Below are 23,289 nucleotides of genomic sequence, written 5' to 3'. Positions count from 1 at the left end.
TATTATTATTATTATTATTATTATTATTATTATTATTATTATTTGATGATGAAACATCCTTGCAGTTTTTCTGATCTGTTATTTTTTCTAAATACACTATAAATGATTATCTTACACCTGTGTATTGTCATTTTTAATGGAAAAATCATTACCTTATCACAATAACATTTTGATACTACTCGGAGAAAAGGTACCATATTGGTTCAAAAACTGTATTTTAATAACTCTATCTGAATTTCATTGTGCTTTTCTTTATTTCTGAATTTGCACTGTTTGCAGATTTTTTTCAGATGGATTGATTACAGCATTAAAACAAACAAACAAACAAAAAACAGTGACGTAGGACAGAAGAAAATACATGCTGCCCATAGTCAGAAAACAGTCCGAGAGTATATTAAGTGAGTATATAGAACTTCTTACATAATCAGGTGGCTTCCCAAGGGTCAGCACTATGTTTGTTTATTGTAAGAGTATAGTATCTACATTAAATACACTATTAGTTAACCCCTGCGTGTCTTGCAATGTTTAAAATGTGTTATAAACGGTGTGTGTGCAGTGTGTGATGAGTTGAGATCTTGGAATTACACATTTGATAATTCTGTGAATGTTTAGAAAATTTATAAGGAAGGCAATCCAAAATGAAACATTTTGGGCAGTATTAGTCGATTAGTGTTGGTGTAGAATTATATAAATATTTATTTATTGTGCATATATTTACATTTCGAAACTAGATATTTTCTGTTTAAATGGTCATGTTGATGTTAATAATTTGTGCATTTAGCTGAGGGGTGAAACAGTTTTAATCCCAACAGTAGGGGGTGTGAATGTCTCCTTTTGCAACTCCTAGAACTTCAATATGAAAAGTATTTACTTTCATGCTATTATAGCTTTAGGACTGCAATTACCGTAAACAGTTCTGCACTCAAGTCTCCATCAGTGAACAGTGGAGAAGTTCAACAAAACAGACTTCATGTAAAAACTGTAATGAATTTTCCTGGTTACACAATTGCATCATTTGACCATGTAATATTAGGACATTTATAGAAGGGATTTATTTATTTTTAATCACACTATCCGGTGTCACCCAGATGAGGACAGGTTCCCTTTTGAGTCTGGTTCCTCTCAAGGTTTCTTCCTCATATCGTCTCAAGGAGTTTTTCATCACCCCTGTCGCCTCTGGCTCGAGAATAATAATAATTATTATTATTATTATCATCAGCAGCAGCAGCACATAAATGTTTTAATACTGTAACTGTAAATGTTTTACCAGATCCATAAACCAGATTATCTTTGTAATTGTCTGTTTTGGAGTGTATCTGTATCCTTTTATTGCTATACATATATAGAAAGCAGACTGACTGCCAGTGCCTCACTATTTCATTTGTATTTGCCAATTTTGCTTCATTTTCTCAATGATGGTCAATTATTAGTACTTAAAGATGCATGATACAAAAAAGCTAAAATGATGGGGTTCAAGTCAGAAAAAAAGGAATTTTCACAGTGAAAACACTTTATGCACATTTGTACATGTACTTTAAATTACATTACATTAGGGACGTCTCAGCATTTATTAACCAAGAAAAATAAGCCAAATCTATGCTTGACAAGCGTGAGTTTTCACAATATTTTATAATAATGAATAATTTTCCAAGTCTAACTATAGAGATTCTAAGTAACTGGAGACAGAAGTATTTTGTATTCCACGCAGATCATAAATCATTGAAATTGGTTGAGAATTGTAAACGTTATTGTGCTTTTTATCCAGAAAAACCGTTCACTTGTATTTGTTTATAGGGAAGTCTTGCCCGGATCAATATGGCGGACGCGTTGACGTACTGAACCAACGGGCCGAAGCAGCCAATCAGGCGTCTGTGTATTTATATGTCTCTTTGGCACGTTCATCACTTGGGACAAATCATTTCATGGGGGCGCTAAAATTATATGTAATTTGTCTTACCTTTTATTTTTTCTTTAAAAAATAACGTTAGTTTATTAAAAGTAAACGAACATGTACTACTCTCTAGAAAAGTATCTTGGTTTTGCAAGCTGTGTATTTTTTGTAGTTTTGCGGCACCCGTGAATTATGAGAAATGTGGATCCCCCTTCTCGTCTTCGCGTCGGTTGCCAGATCCGCTTAAAGACAACTTTCTTAAATACATTCATGAGGAATAACTGTTACTTATGAGAAATACCAGAACCAAGGAGTTTTAAACTGGCTTGTCCTAAGCTCTTAAGATAAAAAAAAAGAAGTCAGCATTAAACTTTATGAAAGAAAATAAAACTAAGATGAACCATTAAAATCGCAAATACCTAATTAGCATGAATTGCACCTGCAGTTTGTGAATGTGTTGATTTATGTATAATAATTTTCCATCCATCCATTTTCTATACCGCTTGTCCTACAGGGCCGTGGGGAACCTGGAGCCTATCCCAGGGAGCATGGGGCACAGGCGGGGTAAACCCTGCACGGGGTGCCAGTCCATCGCAGGGCACAATCACATACACATTCATACACTACGGACACTTTGGAAATACCAATCAGCCTACCATGCATGTCTTTGGACTGGGTGAGGAAACCGGAGAACCCGGAGGAAACCCCCGCAGCACGGGGAGAACATACAAACTCCGCACACACAGAGCAGCGGCAGGAATCGAACCCCCGACCCTGGAGGTGTGAAGCGAACATGTTAATAATAATTAAGTTTTTTAAATTTAAATCTGCACTTACTCTGGCTCTTACACCTCTACTCTGTGCACTTTGCTCCTCTATAACTCAATTAAAAATCTATTGTTCTCCGCTTGATATATCGCTTTGCTTATATTTCCTCATTTGTAAGTCACTTTGGACAAGAGCATCTGCTAAATGAATTGAATAAATGTAAATGTGAATGACGTCACATGCAAAGTAAGGTAAGAAAACATGTAAATGAGACTTCCGCATACTGTTCGTCCTACAAAGCCATGGTGAGTTTGCTCATAGAGAATCCCAGAAGAGTAAACTGAAAAGTCAAACTTTCCACACACGTGTGTGTAATCGATGAGAAACATCCCAAACTCATCAAAATATAATATTCAAGTAGAACAAGAGAGTAACCTTGAGAGTGTGTGTGTGTGTGTGTGTGTGTGTGTGTGTGTGTTTGTAGTGGTAGTAGCAGTGGCATCAGTAAAAGTGCAACAAATCTCATGTATATACATATAACTTATAAATGATTACTTAGATTTTGGAAATTGATCCCACCGTGGCCCTGTGTGTGTGGAGTTTGCATGTTCTCCCCGTGCTGCGGGGGTTTCCTCCGGGTACTCCGGTTTCCTCCCCCAGTCCAAAGACATGCATGGTAGGCTGATTGGTATTTCCAAAGTGTGCGTAGTGTATGAATGGGTGTGTGAGTGTGTATGTGATTGTGCCCTGCGATGGATTGGCACCCTGTCCAGGGTGTACCCCGCCTCGTGCCCGATGCTCCCTGGGATAGGCTCCAGGTTTCCCCGTGAACCTGAAAAGGATAAAGCGGTATAGATGGATGGATGGAAATTGAATCATTTTGTGTTCCGCTGGTGGAAACAGTAATACAAATAGAGTACAAATTTGTGTGCCAAGATTTTGTGAACACCTGACCATCACACCCATATGTGTTTTTTGAAAATCTCATTCCAGATTTAGTCCCCTTTTGCTGTGATAATACCCTCCAGTCTTCTGGGAAGGCTTTCCAGAAGATTTTGGAGCATTTCTATGTGGATTTGTGCTCATTCAGCCAAAAGAGCATTAGTGAGGACAGGTACTGATGTCAGGTGAGGAGATCTGGGGTTCAGTCAGCGTTCCAGTTCATCCCAAAGGTGTTCGGTGGGGTTGAGGTCAGGGCCCTGTGTGGGACACTCGAGTTCTTCAACTCCAAACTTGACAAAGCATGTCTTCATGGAGCTCGCATTGTGCACAGGAGCATTGTCGTGCTGAAACATGATCAGGCCCTTTAGTTCCAGTGAAGGGAAATCTTACAAACAACAAACATCCTCTGATGCTGAGCAGGAAAACAAGGCGTGTAAATGTCTAGATGAGTTCCAGTTTACGTGAACATGATCTGAGCAGAGCAGAAGGAACGATAATGTACTCTACATGGCGCTGTAGCAGCTAAACCCATACAGTGATAGCTGTGCCTGCTCTCAGCTAGCGACACCAGACTAGCGTAGTGAGAAAACTTTATATTTTATCGGTCTGGTAGTCGAGCACACAGGGGCTTAGTGGTTAGCATGTTCGCCTCGCACCTCCAGGGTTGGGGGTTCGATTCTGGATGCTGCCCTGTGTGTATGGAGTTTGCATGTTCTCCCTGTGCTGTGGGGGTTTCCTCCAGGTACTCTGGTTTCCTCCCCCAGTGCATAGTGTATGAATGGGTGTGTGAAATCACTCAACACTGTTGTGAATACAATTCAAGTTTTTTGCTCTTCTTTTTTTAATGTAAAACCTCGCGATCTGGCATCCCAGTGAAAGCGGAAATAGTCATGTAGTGTGTAAACGCGCGCGGGAAAAGCGTCAGTGTTTTGGTTGAAGTAAGTCTGGAGAAAGCGGGAGACTTTTCACTACATTATCCTTCTATTAATCTGTTCGGTAAATGAGCTTTATTTGTTTTAAATGTTTGTAGGGAATGATTCCGGGTATATTTATCACTTAATCTGGTCAGAGTGCGGGTTTTAGGGTGTAGAAGTGTAGTGAACCGTGATGTTGACTAATCCCGGGCCTGCTGAGCAGATTATTATTATTATTATTATTATTATTATTATTATTATTATTATTATTAACACACATAACAGGAGTCTGTGTGGAGAATTTCTATCCTTTTTTTAAAATTTATTTATGCACAAATATACACTTAAATTTTTGAGGGTGAAATCTTAACATTATGGCTATTGTCCTTGTTTATATAAATAAATCATCTTGGTTTGGTTTGTTAATGCCACGTGTTTAGTTTTTGGGCTTAGTTTTGTTGTTGTTTAATTCTTATATTCTTATTTGACACCATTAAGTTGTTACTGTATTTAGTTAATCTTATATAGTCGAAAAATGGTTATGTTGTGACACGTTTCTTATTAAATATATATGCTAAAGCTTATCTAACTACTTATCATGAAAGATGTGTGTATATATATATATGTATATGTGTGTGTGTGTGTGTATAATATATACACACACACAAGTTAGCCTATATACATGTTCAGTGTTAGCTGTTTTCAGGGGAAAGTAGCTAGTACTTCCTCTCCAAGCCGCTAGATGGCGTCGCCAACTTTCAGGACAACGTTTACATGATCAACGGTAATCCGGTATTAAGACGATATTCTGATTAAGAAACTAACATGTAAACAGCGATTATTGATGACTTTACTCTGATTAAAGTCATACTCGAAGTAAACAAAAATCGAATTAAGGTTTTCACCGCATTGTTCAACAGGACACGTACACACGGCAGCGCTCAACCGTTTAGCGGCAAACAAGAGCACGGCTGCGTCCCAAACCGCATACTTACTTACACATATTTAGGTAAGTATGCAGTTTGGGACGCAGCCTACGGCTTCAAGTAGTCATCTATTTGCACGTATAGCATGACTAATAATTAACCGCACTCGAAATAAGCTTTCGTAAAAATAAAAATGAAACACCCAGAACTGTATACGGTACCATAACGAAGACCAACTGTATGTCAATATGTGAAATTCTGGAGGGAACGTCGGACGGCATGGCGTCGGGATGTAACGACGTGTACCGTTATTCGCTCTACGTTCTATAACACATAAAACCTGAACATGAAAGGAATATTCTAAAAGTGACTCATGTAAACACCTTAATGAGAATATTATATGTCTTATTCAGAATAAGGTCAATAATTAGATTATTACTGTCCATGTAAATGTAGATTGGTGAATGGAAACATTAAGTTCACTCAAATACAATTCGGTCAGGCTTTATACACTGGAAATGAGTCGACTGAACCAGCGGTTATGATACGAGGTGGAGAGCCATATCAAGTGCAGGATAGTCACAAACATACAAATTGTGTGTGGACAACTTAACCATCATATAATATACCATCAAACAAAGCATATAATTTCTCCCTTTGCTGTTCTAATAACCTCTGGGAAGGCTTCCACTAGATTTTGGGTGTGCTCTATAGGTGCGCTCTACCACCTGAGCCACAGCCGCCCTGTGAAGGCCCCTCGAGTTCTTCTACTCCAAACTTGGTAGCAAGTCATTGTTCATTGTCATGCTGGAACAAGGTTTGGGCTCCTTAGTTCCAGTGAAGAGGAAATCGTAACGCTACAGCATACAAGGATATTCTATACAATGCTATGACTCCTGCTTTGTGGTATCAGTTTGGAGAAGGTCTGCGAGGTTTGATGGTCATCACAGGTGCATCATAAAAAAAAACACTAGCTGACCTCGCTGTTTCTCTTTTCCCATTATTACTTTTCAGCATGTTTTGTCTTGTCTCTTAGGACCAGGATGAAGGTGGTAACGTGTGAAATTGCCTGGCACAACAAGGAACCAGTATACAGTCTGGATTTTCAACAGAACGCAGATGGCAAAATTCACCGCCTGGCCACGGCTGGAGTGGACACCACAGTGCGAGTGAGTGAGCTTCCCTAACACACTACACATGCTGTGTTTCTCTGTACGCACACCACATGTTAAAACGAATTATACCCAGGATTCTCTGGTCCCAGATAAATGTCACTGAATCTTGTTATGCGAGTCTGGGGCTCTAGTGAGAACATCAGATTGGTGGGGTGTTTATTGAATTTATAGAACTTCTGAAGCCCATTTTACACAAGACCCCAGCTGTGCCATGTCTAAAACTATTATATTAATCATAGTGGCCTTTTAAATTTGGATGTAGTGTGGTAGAAAACAAAGTGTATTATTTTCTTTGTGTGAGCTCCGTTTATGATGTTTCTACATCATTTTGGTAACAATGGAATGGGTCCAACTAAGAACCTATAAACGAGTCCCTGTCTTTTGTTTTGAGTGTACTGGTAACATTATAAATTTTATCATTTTAAAGTTATTAAGTGGGATTTCTTTTCACAATTTTTAATGTTCTTTAGTGTCTGCTTGTCTAATAGTGTGGTGCAGAGATGGCGCCATTTTGTAGCGCCAAAACCTGGAAACGTTAGCGTTTTAGCCCTTCCGGATCCATCGTCCCGAAGTCAGTGGGGTTTTTTTTTTTAAATGGGTTTTGGTTAAAAGCCTGAAATAAGGTTGAAATATTTTCATGTTTTATTTTACGATATAAAATACACCAGTAATACCCAACTCATGATAAATTTTTTTTTTTTAAAGCTTTTACGCGTGTTGAAAAAGGCAGTTGCTAACAAGTTGCTAACTGGGACTACAGACGTTGTCGGGGACATTAAACGCCGAACAGGAATAAACTTTGCAGATAAACTGGTTCAGGTTTCCTGTGCATAATTCCCCCCCTAAAATAAAATAAAACACAGATGAAAATTCATCCACAGAGTAAATCTGTATTATGGAAATTTTTTTAATGACGTTTGGGAAAGTTGTCGGAAGCTCGGTGATGGTGACGTTGAAGTCGAGCGACTGCGATGGAGTTCGTTTATTGCATACGGTTAGTTTAGATTATATTTAAGCTTCAAACTTCATAAAGTTGTGTTCATTTGTGGAAATTATCTTCATGGATAAAACGTGTTAGTATTGTAAACTTTTGTTGATCGCAGAGGGTTTTTTATTTTATTTTTTATTTTTTTTGCGATAATCCAAAAGCATATGTGAAAATCCTATTGAGAAATGGTGTGATGCAAACCTCCTGGTTCCAGTACAAAATGGCGTCATCTGCACCTGCACCACTCTATATTGTATGCAAATAGGCAAAGTGGCTTACAATGCATAGGCAGTTGAAATAAGGGTTCTCTTCGTCATCTCTTTCTTCTGCTTTGGTGTAGATGTGGCGTGTGGACCGAGGGCCAGACGGAAAGGCTGTAGTGGAGTTCCTATCGAATTTAGCGAGACATACAAAAGCAGTGAATGTAGTTCGCTTTTCTCCAACTGCAGAGATGCTGGCCTCTGGAGGAGACGGTGAGCATCACTCAGACATGTTTTCCTTCTTCCATCTTGCACCTTAACAGCTGTAATAATTTGCTGGGCTGGAGGGGAAATTGTATATCAGTACCTGGATATGAATGATCCAGTCTCACTTCTGGAATAAAACCTGGTTTTATATACTCGAAAAGCAAGCAAACTAGCTAAACCCAAATAAGCTAGATGTAAACAAAATGAGGGTTGGTATCTATAGCTTCTTATTGATTTATTTTTAATTATCATTCATACATTTATTTTTAAACTGCTGCACAGTTGTATCCGGATTCAAATTTTCAACCTGAAGTGGGTGTGGCCTAAACTGGACTTTAAAAAAAAAAAATTGATTCTATTTCCCAAAACATAAACAAACTATTAGACAGTTACTGAATATGAATTAATGAACACTGTGAATTCATGTAAACAAATGCGGTCTTTGCCACACAAGCTTCTTATCTGGCCGTCTGATGCACACCACAAAAAAGAAGAAGAAAATGAATAGCGTGCCTAATTATTTATTATGTTCGTTTCAATTAACGTATTACTTTCAATTACATCCCAAATTTTTGAAATCCCTAATATTGTTGCTAAGATTAGATCTCTGCGTATCTGATACTCTCTCTCCACTGACTAAAGATCGACGTGAAGGATAAGAATAGTGACTTATATAGAGATTAATTAGTAATAGTGAATAACGTTATATTAGTAATTAGTAATGGTGGTGAAAAAGAGTTTGTAGTGTATTAATGCTGCTTTGCGTGTGTATTCAGATGCAGCCATCTTATTGTGGAAGGTTAACGATAGTAAAGAGGTCGAGCAAGCCCCGACGTTCCAGGAGGATGAGGACGCTCAGCTGAACAAGGAAAGCTGGAATGTAGTCAAGACTCTCAGGTCATCTCTCGGTTTTGGTTTACAGACTTTCTAAGTGTATAGCGTTTACTATACCTCCGAGTGTGTTTAAGTAACGCTCACTGTGTGTGTGTTGCAGGGGGCACATTGAGGATGTGTACGACTTGTCATGGACAAGCGATGGGAATTTCCTGGTTTCTGGCTCAGTGGACAACACTGCTATCATGTGGGATATACAGAAGGGTAATGATATGCACTTTTATCATATTAAACTGGTTCTTATGTGCATTTTGATTGAAGTGATTTTAATTATGCAGTGCTGTTTTAGATCACCCGTGTGTTGTTTGTTTCACGCAGGTCAGAAGATGTACATCTTTAATGACCATAAGAGCTACGTTCAGGGTGTATCCTGGGACCCGCTAGGGCAATATATTAGCACGCTTAGCTGTGACAGGTAATGTATGTGTGTGTGTCTGTGTTAAAAGCATCACCATAAATTATTATTATTATTATTATCTTTGTTATTACTATTATATTATTACTGTTATTTTTGTGTAATATATTTGCGTGTCTTTCAGGGTTATGCGTGTTTACAGCACACACACAAAGAAAAAGGCCTACAGCGTGAGTAAAATGACATCAGGCTCTGCTGGAGAAGGAGAGGTCAGTGCGACAGATTACGCTGAACATGTTGTTCTGTCCCTCATCCTTGCATCTCTGAGATGTTGTCAAGTAATAGTAGAACTCCATGAGTAATTGTGCGGAGTGTTGACCTCCTGGATAGACCTGCTTTCTCTAAGAGAGTTTATAATTAAGGAAGATTGCCAGGACGTGTCTGAAGTTACACCTGCGTTCAGGCTTTCATTTCATTTGCAGCGCTTTCCACACAGGCATGGCGAATAGGTGTATTGGCAACCGGTCAAATATGATTTATTATTAAATCATTTAATAAATAAAAAGTATTACATTCGGTCTCTTCAGACGGTTTATAAGGAACCTGAATTGGTGAGGAGAACGTCTGGTGCATGGTGGAACATCTACTATTTGAGGCAGCTGAAAACGCTGTGGATAAATTAGCGGGTTTTATTTTCATCAAGCGATTTTCGCTCTTTTGCGAAAGACGCTTATATTTAGAACTTAGTCACTTAAAGTGACTCAATGAAAGTGATATGGTCAGTTCCAGGAATCCAGCTGATATACATAGAAGTAATACTGTTAAAAAAAATACAATAAAAGTCTTGAGTGTTTATTTCTCGTGTCATTTCTGTTGGTTATATACACTACCGGTCAAAAGTGTAGAAACACTCATTCTTTATTTTTAGTTTATTTTTTCCACATTTTATAATAATAATAATAATAATAATAATAATAATAGTCATCAATACTCTGGAGTAACACAAATGGAACTATGGGAATTATGTTGTGATAAAAAAAAAAGCAAAATAAATCTAAATAATTGAGTATTTTAGCATCTTCAGAGTAGACACGCTTGTCACCTAGAATTTCCCTGAGATGATTTTTAAACAGTATTAAAGGAGTTCACACCTACGCCGGACTCTTATCGCCTGCTTTTCGGAATATTTCTCTCCGAGTCGTCCGTTTAAATAAAGATTTTTATTTTTTTTTTTGTAAATAAAACGTTAGTTTTCTAATGAAAGAAACGAACACGTCGGCACGATTATATTTTTTGTCTCCGACACCGATTTCACACGTTTAAATCACACACCTTCAGATCAAAAGGTTTTTAAGATCAGTCGAGTGTCCACAAACTTTTGACCTGTAGTGTGCATTACAATCTGAAATATCTGTAAAAAAAAAAAAAAAAAAAATTCTATATATAGATATAGTATTAAAATGCCCTGTTTTGTTAGCACGTGATAAAAGTAAGGACAGGAACATGTTTGACGTGTTTAACGATCGTGAATCCCACAGGTGAAGAACTTCAGGATGTTTCATGACGACAGTATGCGATCCTTCTTCAGACGCCTCACCTTTACACCTGACGGCTCCTTCCTCCTTGCACCTGGTAATGCTTGTATTGCTCCGCTGATGAACCTCTTTATTTTATTTGAAAGCGTGGGGTTGTGCTATGATGCAGTTCTGTGTGTATTCTCAGCTGGTTGTGTGGAGACAGGAGAGAACGTGACGAACACCACCTACGTCTTCTCCAGGAAGAGCTTCAAGAGGTGGTGTAATGATGTATTATTTGTCTACTTTTATTGTAGCATTTCCATATTAGCGTCCATGCTGTTTTTTTTAATGTTGTCGTAAACCCTGGGCATTTATAATGTGTGTGTATCAGACCCATAGCCCATCTCCCTTGTCCTGCTAAAGCAACTCTTGCTGTACGATGCTGCCCTGTGTACTTTGAGCTCAGAACCAAGAAGCTTGAAGGTGAGTTGCCTCCCTAACAAGTAGTTTATCATTCATTATTCCTTACTTTTTTTAGTATTTGTTTATTATTATTTCTTTTTAAATCTCTGCTCTCTCTTCTGTCGTTCTGTCAGATGGATCGGTGCAGCCGCTGCCCAACACGTTCCAGCTGCCATATCGCTTGGTGTTTGCTGTGGCATCTGAAGACTCCATCTTTTTTTACGACACCCAGCAGACATTGCCATTTGGTTACGTGTCCAATATCCACTACCACACCCTGAGTGACCTCAGCTGGTAAGACCCAAGCATGTTTTAATACATCATTTTATTCGGATCAGCAGACGACTTTTAATGAGGTCTTTTATGTTATGTTGTTAAATGTATTTTATTTCTTCTCAAATGTTGTCATAATGTTGTCAAAAAATATTGTTAACTGGCATTAACTGATTTCTCAGGATTTTTTTTTTTTTTTGTTATATTAATTTTGGTGCTTCATCACATTGTAGGCGTTTTAACATAATGAAAGCAATCTCACAGGATTTTGTGTACACTACCGGTCAAAAGTTTGCGGACACTCGACTGAAATGTTTATGATGTTAAAAACCTTTTGATCTGAAGGTGTGTGATTAAACGTGTGAAATCGGCGTCGTAGACAAAAATATAACCGTGCCGACGTGTTCGTTTCTTTCATTATAAAACTAACGTTTTATTTACAAAATAATCTTTATTTAAACGGACGACTCTGGGGGTGGGGGGCGGGGGTGATATTCCGAAAAGCAGTGGATAAGAGTCCAGCGTCGGTGGGAACTCCTTTAATACTGTTTAAAAAGCATCTCAGGGAAATTCCTCAAGAACTCGGTCGAGAAAACACCAAGAATACATTTCTGGAAATTCTAGGCGAAAAGCCTGTCTACTTTGAAGATGCTAAAATACTCAGTTATTTAGATTTATTTTGGATTTTTTTTTTTATTCTAAAATGTGGAGAAAAAATAAAAATAAAGAATGAGTGTCTAAACTTTTGACTGGTAGTGTACGTGACGGATTGTCTGTGTGTGATTCAGTACGGCTTTTAGTTATAGCACAAGGGTGTCATTGTTATAATCTGGTCCACCAAATGAATTTATAAACCGTAACCGAAATTAAATATTTTTTAAAAATTTAATAAAGCTAGTCTCTTATTCCACTAGGGGGCAAAATAGAGCAATAAACTCAGCTACTGACGAAATGTGCTAATGATATTTAATTCTTCATTAGCATCCTAAACATTTGATGATGTAACTGTTTCCAAAAGAAAATAAATTATGGGTCTCAAACCAGTTAGAGTGAATCCCTATACAATCACTTCTTTTGTTTATTTACATAGGCCTGACAGCATTTCTGCAAAAGAGCATTTACTAAATGAACTCCAAACGTACAGTAAACATATTTCGATGCATGGTTTAGACGTTTTGTGTTTGTATGTGTTTTATATCTGAAATCTGATGTTATGTCTCAGGTCTAAGAGTGCGTTTTGTTCACTGTGACGTACTCGATTTTAAAGTTTCATATGCTAATGTTACGACGTCAGGTCTCGTGACGGCTCGTTCGTGGCCGTGTCATCCACGGATGGATATTGCTCGTTCATATCCTTTGACGAGCTGGAGCTCGGCACGCCTCTGAAGGAGCGGCCACCGCTGGACATCATCACCCCGCTCGCTGCCAGCGAGAAAAAGGGCAAGAGGGCATCTGGTAGCGGACGAACGGCTTCACCCGTGCCTCGCACCAACCCTTCACCCGTCACACAGGAGAGAGAGACTTCATCTGCTACCTCTGAAGAGAAGCGAACGCCACAAAGCCTGAAGGCCAAATCGCAGTCCAGGCGCATTACTCTCAACACACTGGAGGGATGGAGCAAACCCAGCACCCCAAAATCTCCTGCCACACCCACTGCCCCGCCCACCAGCGGCAGTCCCAGTATGTCAAAATCTGCCCCCTCTACTCCTCTGCCCAGTCGGGGACCGCTTACTCCTAAAACTACCCCAAGCACCCCGCTTGCTCCCCTCACTGCCAGAAACTCCACAACGCCTAAAGGACCCATCCCTAGGTAAGCAAGTGACTCTTAAAGGGGTGTTCTTCAATTGAATTTTCATCAAATAAATTGTATAAAAGCTGTTTATTCTACAAAGCATTATTGTGAACCATTCAGTATGAAGAATTGATAAATAGTTGGTTTGGCAGAGCATCTCTACTTCATAAACTTCAAGGGAATGATCTCAGTAGGAACTGAAATGTACTGTGATTAATCCCCAGGGCAGCTATCTTAAAGTCATTCCCAGCTAAAGTGTGGTGGTTGTTTTTTTTTGTTTGTTTGTTTGTTTGTTTTCTTGTCACTGTATGATGCGCTATATGTTCAAAAGTAAACACACATGATAACAGTAGAGGCGGCCATCTTGAAGCTGGAATCACTATCTTCACACTATCTCACTCACTTTCTTGTCTCTGTGGCAGGTGTGTCTGTTAGAGGGTATGTTAGAAATTGATTTACATTATGATATAATTCCGTGTGTCTGTGTGTGTAATCTCGAGTACAGATTTGTACAATAAAAACATACTTAGCCAAAATCTGTGTTTTAGACATGCAAATTATTGCATGATTCTACATTGCTGCCTATGAGCTAGCCGTTTTCAGTCTAAGTTGGCGTGGCCATTTTGTCGATGGCCTGCTGATGTTCGTGGAGGCGTCGTGAGTAGAGAATTATTCATGCGCTGGATATTATGATAGTAATAGTCTGTAGTTGTAACCTCTGCTTTTGCGATGCGCAGGTGTTCATGAAATTTGGGAAGACATTATACACCGTTCCTCTTTCTGAGGTCCTGCGTAGTTAAAGGGCACTTCCTGTTTATTCCAGTCTCTGTTATAAAGCCCAGTTACATAGCATTTTGGATTTCTTTATTTATTTCAAAAAGGAAAATCTTAAATTATGTCAAAACTATTGATAATATTTAGAAGTTTTCAGTGTTTCCTTTGCCTGTATCGTTCAACATCATTCTTACTGCACTATTGCTGAACAAAACTAATTTCTTTAAATATATATATATATTTTAAAAACGTGTATAATGAGTCATTTAAATGCATACTTGGACAATAATGTAGGCCTCCATTCACCATGAATCCTGTTTAACAAGTCTTCGTCGTTGTGAAGAAGCAGGCCAAATGAAAGATGTGTGTGTGCATTACACTGAAATGAATTTAACTCTCTTCTCTTCCTCTGCTTTGCTCACACAGGCGAATTTCTCTGACGCCAGTTATCCCCAGATCTCCGGCTTCCTCTCAGACCTTTATCGCACCATCCTCGAATGAGAAAGCCAAACATGGTTAGTTGTGATTAGAGCCTCTTTCAAAATGGTTGCAATATACACTAAATGAGATCTCGGATCTGGTGTTTGTATTTGAATTTCTGTGCTTTACACCATGGCACGCTATTGATGATGATAAATTAAGATGAACTTGTATAGTAGTAGTATTTATTGCGGAGTGTACGAGTACCAAAAAGCTTTCGTTTCGTCTATAGAGAGACCTTCTCCTTCTAACGATCCAGTGTGCAAGCCTCCCGAATCCAAGCGGCCTAAGACTGACGAAGCTTCAGGTCCGAGTGGCAGCAGCAGCACTTCTCCTCAAAGCACTGAGCCCTCAGTGGAGTCCAGCAGCAAGGCCATGGATTCTTGACCAATAACTAAACCTCCCCATATTTTTATACAACTCTGCAGGAACCCAGGAGTGTGTGTATTTGGACACTTGTAATTAAAATTCAACCAAACCCTTACATTGTAATTTAACCATAAGGGAACAGCATGTATGTTTTATTTTGTTGTTGTTGTTCTGGTTCATTTTGATGAGCTTATCGACTTGTCTGTTTATACTGTTAAGGGTTTTGTATTGTGCATTACTGATAGTTTAGAAGACATTTCTAAATTGTTGTAGTCAAGACCGAACTGTTTATTATTGATATCAAAAGTACCAAGGACCGATTTTGAAAGACTAGTTTTAAGGATTCCGGTCCGTTTGCGAAGGCACAACGATGGTTGTTTTTCTGTGATCGGTTTGTATTGTCTTGTTTGCAGTAACAACTAAAGCAGCCTCTTTGTCCGTGAGAACATGCTGATTCATCTGTACAGAAAACGAAACACACAGTAGAACTGCGGTGACAAACAAACCATAGATGGTGTAAAATGTGGAAGCCCCCGTTTCAGAACGGGGGACGCAGACTGAGCTTTTGCTGTAAGAGAATTACTAAAGGATGAAAGTAAATATTCAGTGGCGAGAGTCCGCTTTAACCTTTGAGGATTTATTTGGTTTCAGTCTTTTGTTGAGTGAATTCTTCATTAAATTCTCAGTTGAATCTCAATTCTCAAATGAATCACAGTTCTCCTTTTCCCTTCTAAATCAGCCGTAGTAGGGTTTTTCCCCCCCCTCCAAATAAAAAGTGAGGTTGTTACTTAACGTTTTACTGACACAACCAACAAGCTTTTGTCACAGTGATTACTTAGCAGTCTGCCTTCCTCCTTAAAACTTTAAAAATCTGTTTCATATCCAGTTACGAGAGCTATACTTGTGTGAAGAAAGCTAATCATGGGGCCTCATTTATCAAACGATGTAAATTTATGTACCCTCACTGAGCACTTTATTAGGAACAGTATATTAATACGGGGTAGTCCCAGTCCCTTTGCTCTATAAACAGACTCGATTCTTCATGGCATGGATTCCACAAGATGTTGGGAACCTTCCTTTGAGGTTCTGGTCCATGTCGACATGATTGCATCACGCAATTCCTGCAGGTTTTTCAGATGCACTTTCATGCTGTGAATCTCCCGTTCTACCACATCCCAAAGGTGATCTACTGGATTCAGATCCGGTGACTGGGAAGATCACTGAAGAACACTGAACTCATTGTCATGTTCGTGAAACCAGTTTGAGACGAGTTTTGCTTTGGGACATGGTGCATTATCTTGCTGGAATTATCACAGCCATTAGAAGATGGTAAATTGTGGTGATGAAGGGATGCACATGTTCAGGAACAATACTCAAACAGGCTGTGGCATTCAAGCCATGATTGATTGGTATTAAAGTGTTTGGAGAAAACATTCCCCACACCATTACACCACCTCCACCAGCCTGGACTGTTGACACAAGGCAGGTTGGGTCCATGGATTCATGCTGTTGGTGCCAAATTCTGACCCTAACATCTGTGTTCCTCAGCAGAAATCGAGATCCATCAGACCAGGCTACGTTTCTCCAGTCTTCACCTGTGCAGTTTTGCAGCCTTGGGTTTCTGTTCTTGGCTGACAGAAATGGAACCAGACATGGCCTTCTGTTATCAAATTGTATTACATTTTCTATACAAATTTCACTCAAGTTTAAAATAGCTTATATATTTCAGTTGCATGTACAAATGTGATGATTTTGTCAAACTCCTTCATCTCGTATTAATGACTGGAAAGAAAGCAATTGGAAACCAATCCATACTTTAAAACAAATATGACTAGCCATTCACGTTGAACAAAAGTAATAGCACCCTATAAAAGATTACGCTGTGGTAGGTGGTGCACTGCTGTGGCTGAGCTATATTTAGGGCATTTAGACACTCGTTCCTCATTCAGTCAGGAAAATAACATTTATTTTCATTCTTTTATGCAGTTTTGTGGGCGTCTTCAAATGTGAATCAAACGTGCCGTGAACACATTTACAGCTGATTATTATTTATGAACTTGTGCAAATTTTATAAATCTGGTAGGAATTTTCACAACTTTTTCTAAAAGACCCATGAAAAAGCCGTCTGTCTTCACTGATCTCAGATTATCCATTGAGTCTGTGTTGGGTTTCCAAATACAATCTTTTTTTTTTTTTTTTTTTTATAAAGCTAGGAACATTTACTTTCTCCAATTAACCCTTAAATACCCTTTTTTCCCCAATAGCATATTCACGTGAGCGCTGACTGTCAGTAGCACGCATGTGGAGTGTGTTCTGATGCTGATTCTCCCAGACGCTCAACGTAAAAGATCTTGATCACATGACCTCTCGAGTCATTTAGAGGTGGACCCATTTACCACATATCAAAGCTAAAATTAGAATTTTGATCATTTAATCTGGATATTTAAACTTTTTATCTGCCTTCAGTCTCATTCATATACTTTGAACAGGTTTGCTGCCTTTCAGTTGTACTATGTACTCCTGCTTTATTCTGGCATCAGTCCTGACCCTCCCAAATTGCTTGTTCAATTTTTGCTCATATCTGTTGTACACTAGATGACCAGACGTGTGTGAACACCTGACCATTACACTCGTATGTTATTTTGCTTTTGCTGTAATAATAACCTCCACTGGCTGTGGGGATTTGCCCAATTATCTACAAGAGCATTAGTGAAGTCAGGTGAGGAGGTCTGGAGTGCAGTCGGTGTTCCAGTTCATCCCAAAGATGTTCAGTGGGGTTGGGGTCAGGGCTCTGTCCAGTTCACTCGAGTTCTTCCATGCCAACCTTAGCAAACCATGTCTTCATGGACCTTGCTTTGGGGCGTTCTCATGCTGGAACAGGTTTAGGTCTTTTAGTTCCAGTGAGGGGTTAATCGTAATGCTACAGCACACGAAGACGTCCTATACAATTGTGTGCTTCCAACTTTGTGGCAACGGTTTTTGTAAGAACCATATTTGGGCGTGATGGTCACGTACCCACAAACTTTTAGCCATATGGTGTTTCTCAAGGACTTATCACTGGCAAAACTATGAATTCTTACAGTTCTTTCCAAACTTCTCATTTGTTGTATGTTTTGGAACGGTGTTGTGTTAGGATACAGAATTCATCTTGGAATTCTTTTGTATGTAGATTAAATAGTAAAATAATGGTACATCTTTTCTTTTGGACCAGAAACCACGGGGTTACAAACTTCGACATTCAACAGTATGTTTTGTCAATATTTCCTAGGTTATTTGAAGTTAGAAATAGGGTTTTTTTAAAATACACAATATATGGTTAAAGTAGTTTTCACATAGTAGCTATATCTAATGAAGAACATTTTTGCTGTGTTATTGTTAGAGGTTGCATCACTACGAATTTTGTGCTAGTTGACCAGTAATTAAAAAAGTAGTCGACTAGCCTTGTTTTCCAATGATGATCATTCCAAGCTTCGTGATGAATGAAGGACGTGATGTCTGAAGCAGCTTCCGGGAGGTTTTAACACCATGTTCAGCTGTGGCCTCAGTGGACCAGACCTCCACTTCATGCAAAGTGTTAATGGTCAATTAAAGAAAATGTAAAACAGACTTTTCCCGGCAGTTGACTGTAGAATTGACTTGTTTAAAAATTAAAGTGCATTTAGCTGCTTTCTTAACTGTCTATTTTGCTGTCTCATCTCCCCCCAGCACCTGACTAGTCTACAACCCCAACGTGCCAACTAGTGAATGTATTAGACAACTAGGCTATGCAACTCCTAATTATTGTAAATGTTACTCTTTATAACCAATCTTCTTGTGCTGTTTAAGTGTATCATTGCTTTAGAAGCTCAAGTTAGGTGAGGTGTTGCATCACAAACATCTTAATATTCTAACACATTGATCTACCCTGCATTTCAGCTAAAAAAAAAAAAAAAAAAAAAAAAACAAAGCTGCCAAATAGTTAAAATAGTTGTTAGGTACGTCAGCTGTTGCAAGAGCCAGATCAGATTACATTGAATTAATCCTTTGTCAGCAAATTGCTAGGGTGTTAGTTTGTAAGGTTTACAGTTACATTTAAAAGCAATACGTTACTATTGTAGTTTTAGTAACTATCTAGTTGCATCCAGAATTTACTTAATTGTTCCTAAGTCACAAGTTCTTAACCCTGCTCCAGCAATAATCCCTGTCCTGTCACACATTTCAGTGTTTTATCTGCTGCCAATACGTGTGATCCTACTAATAAACTAGTTAACAGCACTTCCTGAGGTGAAGTGGGTGTGTTAGAGCAGGAAAACACTCAAATGTGCAGGACGGGGGGTACTCCAGGATTAGGAGCATGTGTCCTATACAGTTAAATATGAATATTTTTACATACACTTTAGGCAGTGTAACCATGTTAGCAGTAGCCTTTTTTTTTGCTAAACATTTTGGAGTGTATGTTCATCCCATTATCTCACATGGACTTTACTCCCATTTAGTCATCCACATCACTGCTGAGGTTTCCATTGCTTCAGAAAGCTCCCAATATCTTGATTTTTAAGCTCTTAGACATTCTTCCGTCCATATATATATATATATATATATATATATATATATATATATATATATATATATATATACATACTTCCTGCAACCTGATTTTGCTCCACTTGTTTACTTGTATCCATTGTATTGAATATTTAACAGCTGTCAGGGTCCTCACACACACCACACACTATGCATAGCATGCACATATTGCCTTAGCTTTAAAGCACTCCATGCTCTCAGACCACTATATCTCTGAGGGCGTCTGAAGGTCCGGACTTTTCCAATAACCACCTTTTTTTTTTTTTTTTTACTTCTGCTTTCATAATATTTTCATAAGTTGCTCAAAGTAAAGCAGCCTTGCCTTCAGACTAGTAACATATTTCAACAAGTCCTGCGCTACATTAATGCAGTGTGGTATAAATCAGGAAGACCGACATTTCTAGTGTCAGTATTTGTTAAAAGGGAAGAAAAATGACCTGTAGAGAGATTAAAGGAAAATCGTGGCAATCGTATAAGCAAACCCGAGGAACACAACCAGGCAAATCACCTCAACATCAATTCAACAATGGTGGACTGCTGAGGAGCTGAGAAAAGTCGCCCGGTTTCTTTTTGCATCATTCTAATAGAGAAATCACAATGTTAAGTCCATGGAGGCATTCGTTTGGTGTGAACAATATAGAGGAATGTCCAAAAAAACATGCAGGTATGTGGATTGATTATGCTAAATTGCACCTAGGTGTGATTGAGCGTGTGTGCATGATCCCCCACAATCCTGACCAAGACAAAGCAGTTCCTGAAGATGCATGAATAATGATAATAATAAGAAGAAGAGTATCAAATGGTCAGTGTCATGATGGATCTAGAGCATATCCCAGAAACACACCCTGATTGGTACTCCAGTCCATTGCAGGGCACCATGAGGACACCTGGAAAACATGAAACTCTACACAGACGGTAACCTGAGTTCAGGCTTGAACCAGGGACCCTGGAGCTGTGAGGTGGAAACACTACCCACTGTGCCATGGTCTCCAGAGAGCACTAGAAAGCTTATGGTCTGCATAACCTGTCATTTGTAGCTCTTTCCAGCCCAAAAAAAAAAATTGTATGAGTGTTATGAATGAATGAATGAATGAATGAACAGAACCTCTTCAGCAAGCTTCTATGACAGATTTTATACTTTGGTCATATGATGATGCTTCTGCACCTTTAAGTAGGTTGACCTGCTTTTAAAGGTCACATCTCAGCTTCAGATACTTTCAGTTGCCAGAATTCTAACTACTGAAAATGAACTGACATCATCTTGTTTTATCCAGATGCGGTCATGTGGTGTGTGTATAAAATACATTATATGCCCAAAGGTGTGTGAACAGCTGACCACAACACCCATATGTGGAAATACACAACTGTGTGCTGTAACATTAAGATTATGGTTTACCATGGTTGGAAAAACTCAAGTGGTCTTGAGGCACAGAATCCTGACCTTAACCACACTGAACACCTGTGGGATAAATTGGAACGACCAGGTCTTCTTTTCGGACGTCAGTGCCCAACTTCTTGTGCTCTTGTGACTGAATGGGCAAAAATCCACACAGCCATTTTGCAAAATCTATCAGAAAGCCTTCCCAGAACAGTGGAGGCTGTCATAGCAGCAAAGTGGGGACCAAGTCCATATTAATGCCCATGGTTTTGGAATGAGATGGTCATGTGTCCACATACTTTTGGCCATATAGTGTATATGAATATAATGTATGAAACGTGAGTCAGTGTGAGGGGACAACTATGACTCATTCTGTGTGATTGAAGTTAAATGCACACTGTGGGTGTGTGTGTGTGTGTGTAAGTGTGGTGATGATGTTTTTGTTGGATGAGTTAGTCATGAGTTTGTCAGGAAATGCCTCTGCAGTCATACTCTAATTTACTGCATTCCTTACGCCTTTCCTCCACCATCATTTGTCATCAACATCCATCTCAAAGAGCCCTTATAGCTTTTATTACATTCATTTCTATTCTGTGATGTGAAGCGACTCCTACATGCTTTGTAAGACTGGAAGCATTGCATTCACATGGACATCTGAAATGCATTGATGATTCATTGCTACACATGGACGATAAGTGGAGAGAGTGAACATATTTAAGATTTTTTTTTTCATATATCATCAGCTATCCATAAAATAAAAATAAAAAAACCCCCAAAGTTTTATAAATGTATTCCTTTGACGTTAGTTCTAGTTTTATTCTAGTTTGTAAAGCTGAAGAAGCTCTTCTTATTTGTCTTGTTCGATCTGCACTCCTAATTGTGTTAGTATTAATGTACTTTCATTACTGTTAAACTGGCTTCAGTCATTTTCATCTGTTCCAGTGGAGGCTTGTCCATAGGGGCAGAGCCTCACCATATATCATAACATAATAAATGTTAATCCTTATAAACTCCTCATTCATACTTCCATCCAATTTCAACTCAATGAGTGACAAATGATTTTTATTTTATTTTAAATTGTTGCTATTTGACAGTGTGCATTGCCTATTGTTTTCTCTGTGATGATGTCACCTGCTGCCTCCAAGTGTTTCTGGAGCTCTTTCCGAGTGGTCCTTGACTCTTGGGCTGCTCTTCTGTCTATTCTTCTGACTCCATGGTCAGAAATCTTGCGAGGAGCTCCTGTGCGTGGCCGGTTGATGACGGAGTGATGTTGCTTCCACTTACGGATAATGGCCCCAATGGTGCTTACTGGAAGATTCAGAAGTTTTAAAATACGTCTGTATCCGATTCCCTGAATATGTTTCGCAACAATAAGGTTGTGAAGGTCTTGGGAGAGCTCTTTGCTTTTACCCATCATGAGATGTTTCTTATGTGACACCTTGGTAACGAAAAGCCTTTTTACAGACCATCAATTTACTAACCCTGCTGATATTAATTTGCACAGATAGGGGGTGTAATTACTTACGGATTTCAGCTGGCTCCTTGCCTTACCTAGCCTTGGAGAACTGCTTTTTCTTAGCATGTTCAATACTTTTTTCCCCATGTCATTCCTCTTTATTACACATAACTTTATTTATGGACTTTAATGTTGTGAATTCTTTATATTTCCAGATTTATTGAGTTAATACTGATGTCTGGTGAAAATTTCATGTGAATAACTTCAATGGAAATATATTTACTGAAAAAAATGTTGACCAGTACTTATTTCCCCCACCGTATAAGCCCATGTTCCATTAATGTGCTCACCTTTCTAGAAGTTGTGCAATCTCGGGGCAGTGAAGTCATTACTGCACTTAGTGGTCAAACATGGGAACTTCAACAAGCGCTCATACAGGCCCGCTGAGGAAAGATTCATGCTGCCCTGAAAGATTCACTCTACTCTGTATGAACATTTTCAATGAAGAAGGAGCAGAGGACGGGACAGTTAATGACAAGGTTGCCAGGGTTGAGGTATTTGCGCTAAACTGGGCTAGTTTAAAAATCAGCAACTGACAAGATCTTATTTTATAGCAAATATACAGAATTAAATCTAATAAACTGTCACAAAACATGGACGCTATGGTGTTATTGATGGAATACTGACCCACCAATATCTATGGCTATGAGCCACTGCTTATCTGTACTATTACAACATTTGTATATACTACGCTAAATTTGCAGTCAGTAACTCCATATTAATATGCATTTCTTGCATGTGTTGTCTTGTCCTGTCTTGCACTTTATTGTTTAGTGTATTGTATATTGTTGAACTCGGCCAAACTGAAATACCACCCACACCATTGTGTGGCAATAAAAGAATCT

General features: G+C 38.8%; 1 protein-coding gene across 2 annotated transcripts; it reads left to right on the top strand.

The window, feature by feature from the left end:
- The first annotated feature begins 4,396 nt into the window (after positions 1-4,396).
- chaf1b (chromatin assembly factor 1, subunit B) lies at positions 4,397-15,620 on the top strand. 2 transcript variants are annotated; one of them, XM_053627651.1, is made up of 14 exons: positions 4,397-4,539; positions 6,478-6,610; positions 7,945-8,077; positions 8,848-8,968; positions 9,066-9,169; positions 9,284-9,380; positions 9,505-9,589; positions 10,859-10,952; positions 11,043-11,112; positions 11,229-11,320; positions 11,434-11,593; positions 12,867-13,382; positions 14,565-14,653; positions 14,851-15,620. In XM_053627651.1, exons 2-14 carry the CDS (start codon positions 6,485-6,487, stop codon positions 15,003-15,005), a joined length of 1,842 nt encoding a protein of 613 aa, XP_053483626.1. In that variant the 5' UTR covers positions 4,397-4,539; positions 6,478-6,484; the 3' UTR covers positions 15,006-15,620. The 2 variants fall into 2 exon arrangements, with proteins under 2 accessions (XP_053483626.1, XP_053483625.1); XM_053627650.1 differs by having other exon boundaries at positions 4,397-4,597.
- The last annotated feature ends 7,669 nt before the right edge of the window (positions 15,621-23,289 follow it).

Source organism: Ictalurus furcatus, chromosome 6 (assembly GCF_023375685.1).
Source record: "Ictalurus furcatus strain D&B chromosome 6, Billie_1.0, whole genome shotgun sequence".
NCBI classification, from domain to species: Eukaryota; Metazoa; Chordata; class Actinopteri; order Siluriformes; family Ictaluridae; genus Ictalurus; species Ictalurus furcatus.
Note: the sequence above shows the minus strand (reverse complement) of the source record. Positions and strands in the feature narration are given on the sequence as shown.